This window comes from Silurus aristotelis (assembly GCF_946808225.1).
Source record: "Silurus aristotelis genome assembly, chromosome: 18".
NCBI classification, from domain to species: Eukaryota; Metazoa; Chordata; class Actinopteri; order Siluriformes; family Siluridae; genus Silurus; species Silurus aristotelis.
In genome coordinates, this window is record NC_139591.1 from 13,890,162 (window position 1) to 13,907,279 (window position 17,118).

At 38.2% G+C, this 17,118-nt stretch overlaps 1 protein-coding gene and 1 pseudogene across 17 annotated transcripts in view; one reads left to right on the forward strand and one right to left on the reverse strand.

Moving 5' to 3' along the window:
* The window catches only part of ogdhb (oxoglutarate dehydrogenase b), a 26,782-nt gene continuing 9,664 nt past the window's right edge, over positions 1–17,118 (forward strand). The window contains exons 1-7 of one of the 16 annotated variants that reach the window (XM_083569278.1): positions 11–168; positions 6,034–6,402; positions 7,231–7,413; positions 7,916–8,005; positions 8,315–8,417; positions 15,922–16,037; positions 16,873–17,027. In XM_083569278.1, the coding sequence (XP_083425404.1) occupies positions 6,175–6,402; positions 7,231–7,413; positions 7,916–8,005; positions 8,315–8,417; positions 15,922–16,037; positions 16,873–17,027 (875 nt within the window). In that variant the 5' untranslated portion in view covers positions 11–168; positions 6,034–6,174. Of the gene's footprint in view, positions 169–6,033; positions 6,403–7,230; positions 7,414–7,915; positions 8,010–8,314; positions 8,418–8,462; positions 9,521–9,705; positions 10,022–13,628; positions 16,038–16,872; positions 17,028–17,118 lie in introns of those variants that run through there. The other 15 variants (XM_083569288.1, XM_083569286.1, XM_083569287.1 and 12 more) reach the window with 15 other exon arrangements.
* On the reverse strand, positions 11,229–12,478 carry LOC310741518 (putative nuclease HARBI1; annotated as a pseudogene). Its single transcript has one exon. The product of its transcript is annotated as a putative nuclease HARBI1 (transcript).

The following is a 17,118-nucleotide window of genomic DNA, read 5'->3' on the forward strand; positions in this document are numbered from 1 at the left end:
CCCATGAGCTGCCGGTGTTTGAAACTTGGCACACACACACACACACACACACCCCAGTGATAGTGCTGGTGCTGGCTATGACGTCGAGAATTCCAGCAATTGTGTAAAACGTTAAATTGAACTGTCAAAATTGTGAAGATTCTCCATCACGGTCACGAGGAAGAGAAGGTAAACTTTCAAAGATCATGAGCTAATCCATTACGTGTGTGTGTGTGTGTGTGAGTATATATATATATATATATATATATATATATATATATATATATATATATATATATATATATATATATATATATATATATATATATATATTGGTTAGCCACCTTATAGCCGTTACATACAATGTTAACTGTATTGCAGCCATCAGTGCGCATGTCAGGCACCTGGTCTGGTCTTACTGTATTGCTCGCATACACGCTGCTGTATGTCTTATTAACTAGTTTATTTTTATTTCATTTTAATTTCTGTTTATTGCATTAGTCCTGGACTCCCTTCACAGTCCCTAATATCTAGTGTTGTTTCTAATCATTGACTGCATTTATCAGGAGAAAGCTTAGCCAGCCGCAAGATTGAAAAGTGTTATAATGCTTCCCAGCGCCATGCCTATGGCTCTTAGCTAACGGTTATTATCTCATTTCCACAGAAACAGTCGCTGGCAGTTAACCGGCGAGAAAATGAGCAGAATAAGGGGGTTGTTTTCTCCCGCTAGCATAGCTGCAGTGTTGTTAACTTCTTTCAGGGGAAAGTAGCTGACGTCTGTATAAAACGCTGCGCGAAGCGTCCAGGTGACGTCACTGCGTATTTGCATATTCGTTACGCCGATATGGTCATGTACATGTCATGATGTGTTCCATGAAGAAGATCCAGAATAGATCAATAAGTATATAATAAGTATTCAGACCCCTTTAACTTTTTTTCAAATTTATGTTGCAGCCTGATATTACAATTGTTAAAATAGATAATTTTTTCCCATAAATCTACACTCAGTAACCCATAATGATACACTGAAACAAATTTCTAAAAAATGTTTTTATAAAAGAAAAACTGAAAAATTACATGTGCATTATATTCTGACACTTTACTCAGTACTTGGTTGAAGCTCCTTTGACAGCAATTACAGCCTCAAGTCTTTTTGGGTATGATGCAACAATCTTTGCACACCTGGATTAGGGGATTTTCTGCCATTCTTCATGGCGAATCCTGATCCTAAAGATGGATCAGGTTGGATGGGGATCGTCAGTGGACAGCCACATTCAGGTCTCTCCAGAGATGTTAAATAGGGTTCAAATCTGCCTGGGCCACTTAAGAACATTCCCAAAGTTGTACCTAAGCCACTTTACACACTTTTTCTTTATAAAAGAACAATACTTAATATACAAGAGAAAATAAGACGGGTCTCTTAAGTCACACAACTAATTTGTTTCCTTTTTCATTGCCAAAATTGCAGACAAGAATATCTGCGAAAACTAAACCCATTTAGTTCATTCAATTGGCATATTATAATAAAATGCAAATACAAATATAGAAATAAAAAAAATCTTAAATTAACAAAATAAAAAAATTTATTTCAAATTACTTAAAAAAAAATGTAAACGCAATGTATGCTGTATTTGATTATGATCCCTTACTTTAAAAATCTTCTCCTCGCCCTCACTGTTTTCTCCCTGTTCCGCCATTTTTTGTTCTGCAGCGTCTTCTGTGTTTACCTGGCCAAAGTGCTCCAGAGTTTAGCATGCGGTGCTACACAGTGCTCTGTGTGTAGTTAAATGGTCCAAATGGACCATAATGAAGAAATAATTTGCCCCAATGCTTTTCGTATTTCAAACAGAAGAGAAATCCAATCAATATTTGGTGTGACCAGCTTTTGCCTGCAAAACAGCGTCAAAAAATTATGGGTACACTTGCACACAGACAGACTCGATAATGTTGAGAGCAGGCCTAATCATCATTCCCAGCTCTCCTTGTTCTTCTTACGTTGAAGATAGTTCTTAATATCATTGACTGTGTGTTTGAGGTCTTTGTCCTGCTGCAGGTTAAATTTGGGGCCAATCAGATGCCTCCCTAATGGTATTGAATGATGGATAACTAACTGCCAGTATTTCACAGCTTTGTCCTCAAACTCCATTTGCAAATATTCAGCCCCAAACTTGCAAAAAACCTCCACCATGCTTTACTGTTGCCAGCAGACACTTATTATTGTGCAACTCTCCAGCTCTTTGGCAAACAACTTGTTTCCATGTTGGAGGTATGGCTTTTTGGCCCAAATTATTTCCATGAAGAGCGCTTCTGGCCAGACTTCTGCAGGTTTCGTCCAGTTCTTTGTCTACGGCACTGCTGGACCTTCCAATGTTGGAGGAATAAACAAATGATGTGTCTTAGTTTTCTTGGCCGACCACTGCATCTCTGATCCACGTTTCTATGTGCTTTTTCAAAAAAACAAACAAAAATATATCTTGAAACCCCAGTCTGCTTCGAAATCTTTGCCTGGGAGAGAGCAGTGTAAATAACACTTTTATTTTTGAAATCATTTCCACTTTTCAGCAGTTTTAAAATGATTTGAACTGCCTAAACATTGATGCACAGTTGTGTGTGTCTGTCTTTGTGATTAAATGTTTAAAATTTCTATAAAAGCAAACATTATTGTTTGTTCAATAATTATTAATATCATTAAGAAACAAGACGTGTGAGTGGAACAAGGTTAATGGTCAGTTGGAACACTCCTTGCATTTGACTTATCTTGGAAGTCTGTAATGGGAAGTCAGCGTTTAGACTGAGGTCATTTTTGAGCTCAGTGTGTTCGAGGTACAAGGTCGGAAAAACCACGAACGACTCAACTTTTGTCTTTTATCAAGCAGCTAGTGAACAAACTGTGGTGAGTGATGTATAGGTTTCTTTTTAAAACAATAACTGTATAGTAAGTGTATTAAAACAGTATTGCTGTTTGTCACAGGCATGTTGATTTAACAGCTGTTCTCTTATTGTAAATTTGATTGTTTTTTCTGACTGGCCAATAAGGTGTGCGATTTGCTGTGGGTAGGTCAGGGTTTTTTTTTTTTAGTTTTTTATCTGTTCTTTTAACATTTTGCAACCAGGAACTTTTCATGTTTAGGAAAATTTCTACTATTTTGATTGATGTTTTGACATTTTCTGTTTATTTTATAAGCCTAACAGTTGAAGGACTCGGCACATTAAAGATGCAGCAAAATATTTAGTTTCTGTAAGTTTTAGACTATTTTAGTTTTAATGAGCATTTACATTGACTTATGGTCAGTTAATCAGGGAGGTGATAAGTGATAAGAGGACTGCTGAGTGCTGGATGTTCTAGCACTAAATAAACATACAGTGAATGTACAACACAGGCTTTGACTGATATAAGCAGAAAAGTACATATAGCATGAAAAAGATAAAGAAACCAACCAGAATAACTACAGCACTAGAAAGAACAACCTTCACAGAAAGTTGTTCTTTTATGAAAGGTAATAATGCACCTCAAAACAAAATTCCATCTTGTGACTTTACCGTGAATGTTTAGTGTAACATCATTTGATTGCCATACAATATTCAATTGAACACTTTTCTGTGAATATTGAACGAAAATGGTTTCTTATTTGCTATTAACTAATACTGTTTTCCCTACCCTATATACTGAAACTCACAAAAATGAGTACACCCCTCACATTTCAGCAATCATTTTAGTGTATTTTCCCAAGGGACAATACTATTAAAATGAAACTTGGATATATTTTATAGTAGGCAATGTGCAGCTTGTATAGCAGTACAGATTTACTGTCCTCTGAAAATAACTCAACATACAGTCATTATTGTCAAATTAACCGGCCAAAAAGTAAGTACGCCCTATGTGAACATATCATAACTGTGTCCAAAGTGTCATTATTTTGTGTGAACACAATTGTTATCTATTATTATTGGCTTTCGGCTCAATCTCAAACCATGGTGACTTGATAGATAAACAATCTATAGGAAGTTCGAACATGTGCAATTCTAGTTAGGTAGCCAGGGTCTTCTTCACTGTTATTGTAATTGTGTAGAGCCATCGAGTTGCTAGTCTTCCTTTTTGCCTTGTTCCTACTGTTCTTCCAAACATGATGTCCTTGTGATCGCTCTTTTTGTATGATGTGTCCAAAGTAGACAAGTCATAGTTTGATGATTCTTGATTCGAGTGACATGTCTGTGTTGATTTTTTTCCAAAATTGACTCGTTTGTTCTTCTGCCCGTCTATGGTATTGATAACATCCTTCTCCAGCACCACATTTTAAAGGTGTCTGTTTGTCTTCTGTCTTGTTTCTTTATAGTCCAGATTTTGCATCTGCATGTTACCACAGAAAAGATAACATTTGTCAATTGTTATCTAGCATTGCCTTAATCCTCCTAGACATGGAATTCAACAGAGCTGCACAGATTGTTGCCGGGATCCTCTTCCATTCTTCCATAATGACATCACGGAGCTGCTGTATGTTAGACACATGACGCATTTCCACCTTCCGCTTGACGATGCCCCACTGGTGCTCAATAGGGTTCAGGTTTGGAGGCATACTTGGCCACTCCAACACCTTCAGCTTCCTCAGAAAGGCAGATGTCATCATGCTGTTGTGTCTGGGGTCCTTGTTATATTGGAAAATATATTGGCAGCCTCGTTTCTGAAGGGAAGGCATCATATTTTGCTTAAGAATGTCACAGTACATGTTGGAATCCATGTTTCCCTCAATGAACCGCAGCTCCCCAGTACCAGCAGCACTGGTACTGAAGCACCCCAAACCATGATGCTACAACCTCCATGCTTGACTGTAGGCAAGTTTTCTTGGTACTTCTCAGCAGGGCGTCGCCACACATGCTGGACATAATCTGAGCCAAACAAGTTTATCTTAGTCTCATCAGACCACAGGACATGGTTCCAGTAATTCATGCTCTTGGGCAGGTTGCCTTCAGCAAACGGTTTGCGGGCTTTTATGTGAGCCAGCTTTAACAGGGACTTTCTTCTGGGATGAGAGCCATGCAACAAGGACTGAAATTCTTTGATCGACCCTTGCGAGGCCTGTTCTGAGTGGAATCCATCTTGGAAATCCTCTGTGACCCTGGCTAGTGTACTGTAACTTAGTTTCAGGGTGTTACCGATCTATTTATAGCCTAGGCCATCTTTGTGGGGAGCAATAATTCTAATTCACAAATCTTTAGAGAGTTCCTCAGAGAAAAAGTAATTTTTTTAGAGGACAGTAAATCTGTACTGCTGCACATTGACTTCTCTAAAATATATTCAAGTTTCGTTTCTATAGTATTGTCCTCTTTGTAGATATACTAAAATGGTTGCTAAAATATACTCACTTTTGTGAGATACTGTATATGGCATATAGAAAAACAGTTTGTGGACATCTGACCCTAAGATTTGTAAGTGCTTTTTGAACATACCATTTCACATTTAGTCCTCATATGCTCTTGTTATTAAAAACAACATTCTTTTGGAAAGATGTTCCACTAGATTTTAAAGTGTGGTTGTGAATATTTGTGCTCATTTAGCCACAAGGGTGTTGTAAAGTCATGTACTGCTGTAGAGTGAGGAGGCCTGGGGTGCAGTCAGCTTACCAATTCATCCCAAAGGTGTTCAGTAGGGTTGAGGTCAGAGCTTTATATCAGGCCACTCACGATCTTTCAGTCCAAATAATGTAAATCATATCTTCATCGAGCTTACATTGTGTACAGGGGGAACTATCATGTTTGGATCTCCTAGTTCAAGTAAATGGAAAATTAAATGCTAGACAAGACATTATATAACTCCAACTGATTAATAACAATTTGGGTTTACCAGTACTTTTGTCCATGTGATAGTTTATTTACATTCAGCTGAAATTTCTGCATTAAGAAAAGAACGAGGACCTCTTTGTGCTATATGTAAGATATTGCATGACTTGGTGCATTATTAGTACCAGACAGATTATTATAGTGTAACATGGCAAAAATACACTGATGAATGTTGTTGTACCAGTTTGATGGTTAAAATATTTGAATGCTTTTTGCCAGTTCAGCTTGTGGAACCGCCCAGACAAGAGGACATCTGTTAACATCAGGCGAGGGGTTCCTTTTTTGTTTTGGCACTAAGGAGTGTCTTCTGGCTGTGCATTTGGATTGGTAAAGAAGAGCAGAGCTGATTTAAAGACTGCAATGTATCACTTAAGGACTTGTGCTGCTCGTCTTCGGCCTCTCACAGCTGCACAGGGGACTCAGAATGTTCTGCAGCAGAGGTCAGCAGCTTGTGCACTAAGGACATTTCAGCCATCCAGGTGCTACACGACGCCTGTTGTTGCCGAGCCTTTCCTCAATGGTACAAGTTCAAACTATTTGGAGGAGATGTACTATGCATGGCTGGAGAACCCTGGGAGTGTACATAAGGTAAGCTGGTTAAAAAATGTGCATTAAGGCCAAAACATGGTATGCTTTTCAGTACAATGTTCAGTATATGCAAATATATTTCTACAAACAAGCAATGGAAGCTGTATGTTAAATGTATGTGTTGATGTTGAGTAAAGACTCCAATTTACAATCTCAATGTAACTGATTCATTTGAATCCAGTAAATAATCCAGTAAAAATTATTCAATTTTGTCAAATTGAATAATCACACACAAATTAGCAATTTTATTGTGTAACTGAATCATCTCTAAGTCAAGTAATGGTTTTAGAGGTGGGTTTATAGTAGGGCTGCAACTATTGATTATTTTGGTAATCAAGTATTCCACCGATTATTCCATCGAGTAATCAGAAAATAAGTACTTTTTTTATATTAAAAAGCAATACTAAATATACAAGAGAAAATATAACCGGTCTCTTAAAATGAAAATGAAAGTAATTTGTTTTTCCTTTTTAAAAAAATTTAAATTTTTATTGCTGAAATTGCAGACAAAAATATCTGTGAAAACTCATTCAGTGCATGTAATTGCCATATTACATCAAAATACAAATATATGAATAAAAAAATCATAAATATTAATATAAAAATTTATTTCAATTACTTAAAAAATATTTTTTAAAAACTCACTGTACAATGTTTTCCTTATGTTTTAGTTTGAAATGGTCCCAAAATTTGGAAACTTTTTGTTGTGTTCTTTGGCCTAAAATCTAGAACTTTTTATTTATTTAATCATTTTTTTTTATTTGGGTTTTTAATATTGTAATACCATTTACCTAACAGTTGTGTTTCTGGTTCACGTCTGTCACTCAGTCTTGGGACACCTTCTTTCGCAATGCTAACGCTGGCGTTCCACCTGGCACTGCCTACCAAAGTCCTTATTCACCTGCAGCGATAACATCAGCGCTTCCTCAGGAGCTAGTTGGATCTCAAGCCAAAGTAGAGAAGCTAGTTGAGGACCACCTGGCTGTGCAGTCTCTCATCCGTGCATACCAGGTAGACATCTCACTTTCCCGAACATAAAGGCACCAAATTGTGTTCACTAAGGCACTTATTATTATTTTATTTATTCAAGATACACTTTGTAATACAGTCCATGAGCAATGATGTGAATTTTTGCTGCTTTATTACTGATCCTGTTAATTGTTTTTCCCCTTTTTAAATAGGTGAAAACAGACTAATGCATTTGTCTGCGCCGATATGAAATTGTGTAATTGTACGAGCTGAAATATATTTTTTGTATTATTACTTATAGTTAATGTTGTTATTTAGAATGTGTCCAGTATAATTTTAACTCGTAATTAAATCATGTCTACACTACTTTGTTATTCCTCATATTAATTGAACGCTGTCCAGACAGAACATTGTGTTGAATTTATTTTATTAACAGTAAAACTACACAAAATAAGATCCCCCAAAATAATATAGCATTTGCTTACCATTATAAGTGGTAATAAAACACTCAGTTATTTAGATAGCTCTGTTGCCTTGTTTGCAGGTGAGAGGTCACCACGTGGCCAAACTTGATCCTTTGGGCATCAATTGTGTAAATTTTGACGCTTCCCCGGTTACAGTGGGGTTCCACCAAGTGGGTGAGAAGCTCTTGTGCGGTGTCGTGTCTGTTTGAGCAACCTTGACCAGTCTGTGTTCATTTTGCTTTTATTTTTTCTTTCTGTTCTCATCCTTTGTCTCATCCTTTCTGGCTGTTTTGGCTTTTACTGTTTCTCTTTCTTTTGGATTACTGTCCTCTCTCTCTCTCTCTCTCTCTCTCTCTCTCTCTCTCTCTCTCTCTCTCTCTCTCTCTCTTCTCTCTTTCTCTCTCTCTCTCTTTCTTTCTCTCTACTTCTTCTTTCTCCTGTTAATCACTTATCTATCCTTAAAACCTAAACTCTTACAGATACGTGGGCATCACGTTGCCCAGCTGGACCCCTTGGGAATTATGGATGCTGATCTTGATTTGTGTGTCCCCATGGATATTGTCACGTCTTCCAGTAAGCTTGGTGAGGTTACGTCTCGGGTCTGCGTGAAGAGAGGGGTTTTGGGGATTTAATGTTACCCTGTCCAAAAAGTTTGCACGTTCATCCACACTATGCTCGACTCTGCTTTACCTTGCATGACATGTCACTTCAGCCTGACTTGGCTGTTTTCAATGGGTAGGCCAAGTTCACTACAGGTTCAGTAGGGGGAAAGGGGAATAGACCGAATAAGCAGGAAGTCTAACGATCCTGTATGTTTGCCCATTGGAAACTGTTCACGTGACCTGTAGCTGTTTGTTGTCTTTCATGTAGTTGCTTATTTTCTTTTTAGAGCCTTCCGCAATGTTTTTCTCACTGCTGTGTTACTGGAATTGCTGTCTGTATTTCCTTGAACAACACTCTTTGTATTTCACTTTGAATTGTCCTCATGTCATTTATAGAGTTTACACCCAAACACACTTCTAATCAGGTGACACAAAAGACTAATTGCATAAAGGTTATCTAGCTTAAAAGTTGTGTTTTTGGCTCCAGTTTCTGCATTGTTTTGTCCCTAAGGCCATAATTCATAGGAAAAGATGTTCCACTAGATGTTGGAGTGTGATTGTGGAGATTTGTGCTCATTCAGCCACAAGGGTGTTGGTAAAGTCAGGTACTGATGGAGGTTGAGGGGGACTGGGGTGCAGTCATCGTTCTAATTCATCCCAAAGGTGTTCAATAGAGTTAAGGTCAGAGCTCTATAGCAGGTCACTCAAGATCTTCCACGCTTACACATGTAAATCATATCTTTATAGAGCTGGCTTTATGCACAGGGGCAGTTCCATGTTGGAACAGGTTTGGATCTCCTAGTGTATGTGATGAGACAATGTACTGCTAATACAGCCAAGACATATTGTACAATTCTGTGTCAATTTGGGTAACCATTTAGGGAAAAAAAACCACACGCAGTGCCTGTCAGAAGTTTGGAAACACCTAGTCTTTTCTTTTTTTGAGAGACATGCATGTTTATTCTGTTTATATGCACCAAACTAGGTTATTAAACACTATGAAGATCTACTTTGACTAAACAAATCTAGAAATGTAGAGATAAATCCTCCCTTAGCTTGAATAACAGTTTTGGAAGCCAGACAGTTGTCAAACATTGCTGCTTGTAAAACTTGGCAAAAGTGTTCTTTGCTAGTTGGATATAATATCCACTTCATCCAAGAGACGTTTATTAGGATTTAGGTTCAGTGACTGGGCAGGCCTTGTTCAGGTCATGACTTGGCTTGGTCTTGTTATATAGTTAGGTTGATTCCAATAAGCCACAGTCTAGATGGAATTGTATGGCATTGAAGTATGGAATGGTAAAGACTACACACATCCTTCACTCAAGTAGAAGTAAAAATACTCGTGTTTTCAATGACCACGTTTTCACTTAAGTTAAAGTAAAGAAGTCTGGGTTCTGACATGTACTTATGTAAAAAGTAGCCATTACTACTACCTGTTTTATTGTCACGCTGGCAACTGGACCTCAATATATTATTATATTAATAGAAACAAATTTCAAATTTTGTTACCTATTGAATGTATCCAGGATGAACAACCCCCATATAAAACACAAGTAGAGAAAAGATGATGATCAGGGCCCGGTTTTTCAAAAGTAATCCACTAGGATTTTGGATATCGATTGGATCAAATCTTGAAAATGGGTTTTTCAAAAGAAAAAACGGATTACATAATCGGATTAGATCATGTAATCCAATCTTGGTTTTGATCCGGATCAAACCTTTAGTTTGGGTTTTTCAGAACTTTTTTGTAGGATTTGGATCACTTTGATCCAAAAAATCTGGATTAAACTGATCCCATCAGAAGGGTGGATTCAGCGTGGATTCCATGCCCAAAATGTAATGAAAACTTTAAAAATGTATAAAATAATACTATATTTAGATCATGCAGTATCTTACAAGATATCCTATTTATTCATAAGGTTTTAATTTTATTTGTTCATCCGTCAGGCTACAGTGATTAGGTAGGCTTTAACGTACAGTACAGACCAAAAGTTTGGACACACCTTCTCATTCAAAGAGTTCACTTTATTTTAATGACTATGAAAATTGTAGAGTCACACTGAAGGCATCAAGGGCTATTTGACCAAGAAGGAGAGTGATGGGGTGCTGTGCCAGATGACCTGGCCTCCACAGTCACCGGACCTGAACCCACTCGAGATGGTTTAGGGGTGAGCTGGACCGCAGAGTGAAGGCAAAAGGGCCAACAAGTGCCAAGCATCTCTCGGGGAACTCCTTCAAGACTGTTGGAAGACCATTTCAGGTGACTACCTCTTGAAGCTCATCAAGAGAATGCCAAGAGTGTGCAGAGCAGTAATCAAAGCAAAAGGTGGCTACTTTGAAGAACCTAGAATATGACATTCTTCAGTTGTTTCACACTTTTTTGTTATGTATATAATTCCATATATAATTCCACATGTGTTAATTCATAGTTTTGATGCCTTCAGTGTGAATCTACAATTTTCATAGTCATGAAAATAAAGAAAACTCTTTGAATGAGAAGGTGTGTCCAAACTTTTGGTCTGTACTGTATTCAGCCTTTCAGTAGGCCTACAGCAAAGTAGAAAGAGTTTGGCCTCATACAATAATCTCCCAAACAGCTGTAAAAATTGACAAAAAAACAATACATTTTATTCTGTCACTAATTGATATATACTGTATATATTCATCACAATCGAAAATATTTTTGTTTTGAGAATATTTATTAGTGATGCATGCAATGATTACAGAATTACCCCAAAAATGCAAAGAATGGCAATCACTAATTTTTTAAATCCAAAACAATTCCAAATCAGAAATAGTGTCTAACTATTGCGTCCCTTGTTGCACGTCCTGTTTGCTCGTTTTGGCAGAATGCAGGAGGTTGGTTAGGGTCTCCAAGGGGCTCAGGTGCATCATTGTCAGCACAGAGAGGGACATTGCGCTTAGTAGCGATGTTGTGCAGGACAATACAGCAAGGGTTATGTTGCATGCTTTCTGTGGTTCCGCTCTCAGGTAGTTAAGGCATGCAAAGCGCCTCTTAAGAACTCCATTTAAACACTCAATTGCACAGCTTGCTCTGCAATGAGCAGTGTTGAAGCGTGCCTGCGCCGGTGTATTTGCTGTTAGAAAAGGAGTCATCAGCCATGGTAGGAGTGGGTAGGCACTGTCTCCTAATATTATGCCATCCGGTTGGTTGGTTTGGAGGTCTCTATATAGAGCGCTCTCCCTCAGTATGCGTGCATCATGGACAGACGCAGGCCACTTGACAACGCAGTTGGTGATGATGAGGTCAGCATCACACACAAGTTGGACATTGATGCTGTGCCTCCCCTTTCTGTTTATAAACTCCCATTCATTCTCACAAGGTGCTTGTATATTCACATGTGTGCAGTCGATTGCTCCAATAGTATTGGGCATATTCCCCAAAAGAAAAAAGCTGTGCTTGGCCTGGGCAATCTGGTTGTCCTTTGGAAAAGAAACAAATTAATTGACCAGGCTGGCCAGTGCGATTGACACGTCTCTCACCACATCACACAAAGCTGATTTCACCAATCCCATATAGTCACCAACAACCTGATAGAAAGTCCCACATGCATAAAATCGGAGAGCAATGAGGATCTGGTCTTCCACAGACAGACCGTGACTCCTTTGGGTTCTGTGTTGAAGTTTTGGCCTGAGAAGGTTCACAAGGTACTCTATATCAGCCTTCCCAAAGTGAAACCGGACATACAGCTCCTCAGTGGTGTATTGCTCCAGTGGCTTGGTACGTTCAACATACACCCATTGACGGTATCCTCTCCTGGCAAAGTGGTGGTGGCGGTGGACAACACCTGCCATTTCACTGTCTCTCTGTGAATCCTCTGAGAAAGGCTGATTTATATGGCTGTGTAGTTGGTCTTTTCAGACACACCTATTACAACTGATTAGTTTTGGCTTGTGTTCAATTAAGGCAATTGGACCCAAGGCCTATAATTGATGAACAATGTTCACTATAGTAAAGCAACGGAACCATGGACTCAAGAAGCTGTAACTTCACTGCTGCTGAAACCAATGCACTACTAGAGGGTGTTTAATGCCATTATGGAACAATAGTGGGAAGTTTTAATTCTGCTAAGGATACCAACAAAAAGAAAAATGATATTTGGATTTTAATCACAGAAAATGTGAATGCCATAGGGTCTGGCCAGAGGAGGACCACAGACCAAATCAAATTGCGGTGAAAGAATCTTAAGGCCAGGGCAACAAAGGACCATGCTGAAGCAAAAAACCCACAAACAGGCAACGAGCCATTTAAGAGGGGAGATTACACAGATGTGGTCCTCGACATAATTGGAGGTGAGAAGTCGCAAGCTCTCCGTGGTATTCAAGGTGTTGTAGGGGATGGCGAGCCTTGGATTGAGGAGGAGGAGGAGAATCTGCCAGTTCCTCCTGAGGCTGATCCAGAGAGCGTATTTATATTGAATCTCAGCTCTGTTCCTGAGGAAGAAGCTGGATCCTCATTGGTTGAGCCAGTGGTAGTTGCCACAGGATCTCAGAGCAAAGGCTTGAAGCGCCCTTCATCAAACAAAGATGATGATTACAAGGCACTTCTGCAAAAAGAGACTGAAAGGGCAGAAGCACAGCTTCATCTGGCAGAGGAACAACTGACTCTGACCAAACTGCAGCAAACCAAGGCCAGACTTGAGATCCGCCTCCTAAAGACAAGCTGGTCTCTCCACATCAGATGAGGAAGTCTGAAATTATTGTGGAGTATTTGACATTAAGTCTTTTTTTCAATTCAATACATCTATATTTGAAACTTGTTATAAATATCCTCAATGTACAGTGTTTGTGTTGTAGGTCTCAGATGAGCGGACTGCTGGAAGAGGATGGGGTGGGTTTTTTCTTGTGTTTAGTTTCTTTTAAATGTGTGTGTTTTCATTTCAAATAATAATAAACTTATATTGACCCCACACTGGCTATTCTACTTGTTGCTCTTTACATATCTATAGTTCTACATTGTGATTTCCTATCCTGTCTGAGCACTGGTTATCCAGATTTGGTGATCCTGAAAAGTTCCTATCCGGATCAGATTGATCCAATCCGATGCTGCTTTGAAAAACTGGCTCAAGAAGTAAGCTGGATTACGTGATCACGGATCGCAAAAAAAAGGATTACTAAATCCGAATCAATTTTATCCGGATTAAACCTTTTGAAAAACCGGGCCCAGGTGATCACGAATGTCTCATTCACGTTCCCCCCATACTTATTGTTGCCTTCTGCCTTGCTTGTTGTTATCTTTTTAAAGTAGCCTACATCTGTGGTGTGTGTGAGCCAGGAAATGATGCATCAGTGGCAGGTTGAAAAAATCGCGCAATAACAAGAAATAGGTTGATGGGCTGAAAATTGCATGCAATGAGAATATAAAATATTAATTATGTAACCAAATAGATAAAAAAAAAAAAGTAATGAGTCTGGTTTGATAATGTAAGACGTAGGAAGTACAGATATTTGTGTAAAAAATTTAATGGGTAAAAGTAAAAAAAATATATATATAGTGAAGTAAAGTACTGATACCAAAAAAATCAACTTCTGTACAATAAGTATTTTGTTTTTCATTACTTCCCACCTCTGCATGTCGGGGCATTATTCTTTGCACCCAGAATTCCCTACTTCCCAACCTTTAAGCTTTAATTTTCATGTTTGACTGTAGGAGTGAGGCAGTCAGGTAATATCTTCTTTCCTGCTCTTTGTCTTACATAATGTCTTCTATTTGAGCCAAAAATGTCAAATTTTGTCAATTTTTTTGTCTCTTTTTTGCCCTCTACCTAGTGTTGTTGCATATAAACAAAAGGAACGTGGTTGTATCTCAAAAATTACAGTAGGTATTTCCAAACTGTTGACAAGCACTGTGTGGCTGGAAAAGTCAGGTGTCCCAATAATTTTGTCCATATAGTCTAAATGTTGAGAAATCAGCATGGTGCGATGTGCTGTCATTGGAAACTATTTAGTATTTAAAAAGATATTCATTTAAGCCATTGAAAAACTTCAAGTCTAGGTTCATCAGGTGTTCAACATAAGACCCCTGACCCAGGTGACCCAGCTGGGGATGATTAGGCCCTGGGTTTGTCTCCTCACCTAAAATGTCAACATATTAATCATCACAAGTTTTAGTGCATTGTTACTATAGAAACGATCACATATTAGAAAGAGTGCATTTAAATAAACCTGTGATTTACTTTCAAACCTGTAAAATCACAGCCTCCGTAATAGAAAATGTATTCATGCCTTTTTTGACATATTCAGCAGCGCTAATTTGTCAAAGAGGAAATAAAAAAATAATTTGTGTTCCACCAAACAGTTCTATGATTACCGGTATCAGGATTGATATCTCTGCTTTTGGATGCTCACACAGGGTTACATTCTTACATTGTGACTCTTCTGTGATTATAAATGGTTTTTCCTGCTTTCACTTTCCTTTTAGCATTATGGTTAGAGGCAAAACAACTCCCACACTCAAACAAGGACTGGCTGCTGTTTTTCTGTCTGAAGATTCAGGCTGTGGGAACAGGGGTAGCTCAGTGGTTCAGATGCTGGACTGCTGATTAGAAGGTTGTGAGTTTAAATCCCACCACCATTACGCTGCCACTGCTCGACCGTTGAGCAAGGCTTCTAACCCACAACTGCTCAGTTGTATGAACTAGATCATTGTAAGTCGCTCCAGATAAAGGCGTCTGCCCAATGCCATAAATGTAAATGTAGGCGTTCAGCCGAGCCCCTGGATGCTTTAGTGGTGCTGTGGAGAGGAGCATGTTAAAGAGGTTTCATTCAAATTTAATCGTGCACAATTGACTTGTAGGTTTGCAGTCTTCAAAATATTGACCTCAGAGTTCAGTGTAATACATTTTTACTTTAGATTTGGAGGACACATTAACCCGCTTGCTACTGTATCTTCCCTTCATTCTATTACAGATAAAAAATAATGTAAAAAATGTTTGTTTTTTTTGAGCAGGTAAGGACATTGAGTTTGTTCAAATTTAGAGCCTGTACAATAATTGAGAAATTGGTTATGTCAAAACAGTGCTTGTGGCTATTTAAGTACGATATATAGTGTATATATTTGTATAGTGACAAATCAGGAAAATCAAGGCATGCATTATTATTATTTTATTTTTGTACTTCATGTAAGGTGTGGTCTTGACACAGGCCTTTTGAAGAAAGTTCTTCTTGTGAATCTGGTGTTTATGCATCACTAAAATCTGCCGACTTTTCACCTAGAATGTCAACTTGTAGAACGTAAGGCAGTTTCCAGAACACATCAATGGAAAAAAGTGACCATAAATTACAGTACATGCCTTTTTTTTTTTTTTGCTGTCTTTCATATTCTCTGCATGCATCATTAACATGATTTTTTTCCCTCATGCGCTCTCTCTCTTGCTCTTTTTTCTCTTTTTCTCTTTCTGGTTTGGGTATGTTTGTTGAAGGTGACGTTTTTTTTTAGTCTTCTCTGTCTCTGTGTTCAGGTTTCTACGGTTTGAGTGATTCGGACCTGGATACAGTGTTCCGACTTCCCACCACCACCTTCATCGGGGGCAGTGAAAGCGTCCTGCCACTCAGGGAGATTATCCACCGTTTAGAGGTGCACATTCCACATTGCTGTATTTGACTCATGATACTTAAGCATGTTGGATCTAGAGGTTTGGTTCAGGCAGACTGTGATCAGTTGAAATGAAAGTGAGGTATATGGAAAGAATGATGGCAATTTTTTTATTATTTTTTAAAAAATTAAGAGAGTGTGTACAGTGATGAAGACCATGCAAGGTTGTTACACATTTTAACACACGTTTTTTAAAGTAAGCATGTAATTAATAATGCCATACTGTTTTAAAATAGATTTATTTATTTATTTAATTCGTTCATTAAGGGTACACAGACAAAGTCATCAGTGTAACAGTCATAATTAAGAGATTGTAAAAGTTTCCAACATCAGAAAGTCTTCATGACGGTGTTCTGGTTTGTGGTTTCTCAGTATCATGCAAAAGTGTTTTTTTGGGGGGGGTTTTGTGTGTGTGTGTGGGGGGGGGGGGTTGTTTGGGTTTATATTTTTGAGTAAGAAAACAAAAGAGGTTAATTTGAGCTGCTCGAACTTGTGAAAACAGGAATGAAATGACTTCCATATTATTTAATGTAATGGTTAAAAAAAGATTCTAAAAATATTTTTTGTGCTTAAATAAATAAACATTGTTAATAAAGTGTGTAAAATAAGGAGGATACATTTTTTTAAATAAAAAAAATGTATTAAAAAAAACACTCTGTCATTGTTTTTGCTAATTGTACTTAAACCCAAGTACTGAAAGTTATAGTTGAGTGTTGAACTATTCCTTTAAACACTGTTCTGTTCTTGCATGGTTATGAACAGATTGGTTTGCAGTGGAAGGTTGTTTTAATGTTTAAATGCTTTCCCCTGCTTGCAGATGGCCTACTGTCAGCATATTGGAGTGGAGTTTATGTTCATCAACAATTTAGAGCAGTGCCAATGGATCCGGCGGAAGTATGAAACGCCTGGTACGATGCAGTTTACTCTAGAGGAGAAACGAAATCTTCTGGCCCGCATGGTTCGCTCTACTCGGTGGGCAGTATTTTCTGAAATGAAATGAGTTTTGTGGTTCCTTTCGCAGACATGCTAATTTTTTTGTATTATGTGGATTTTCTTTGCTTCT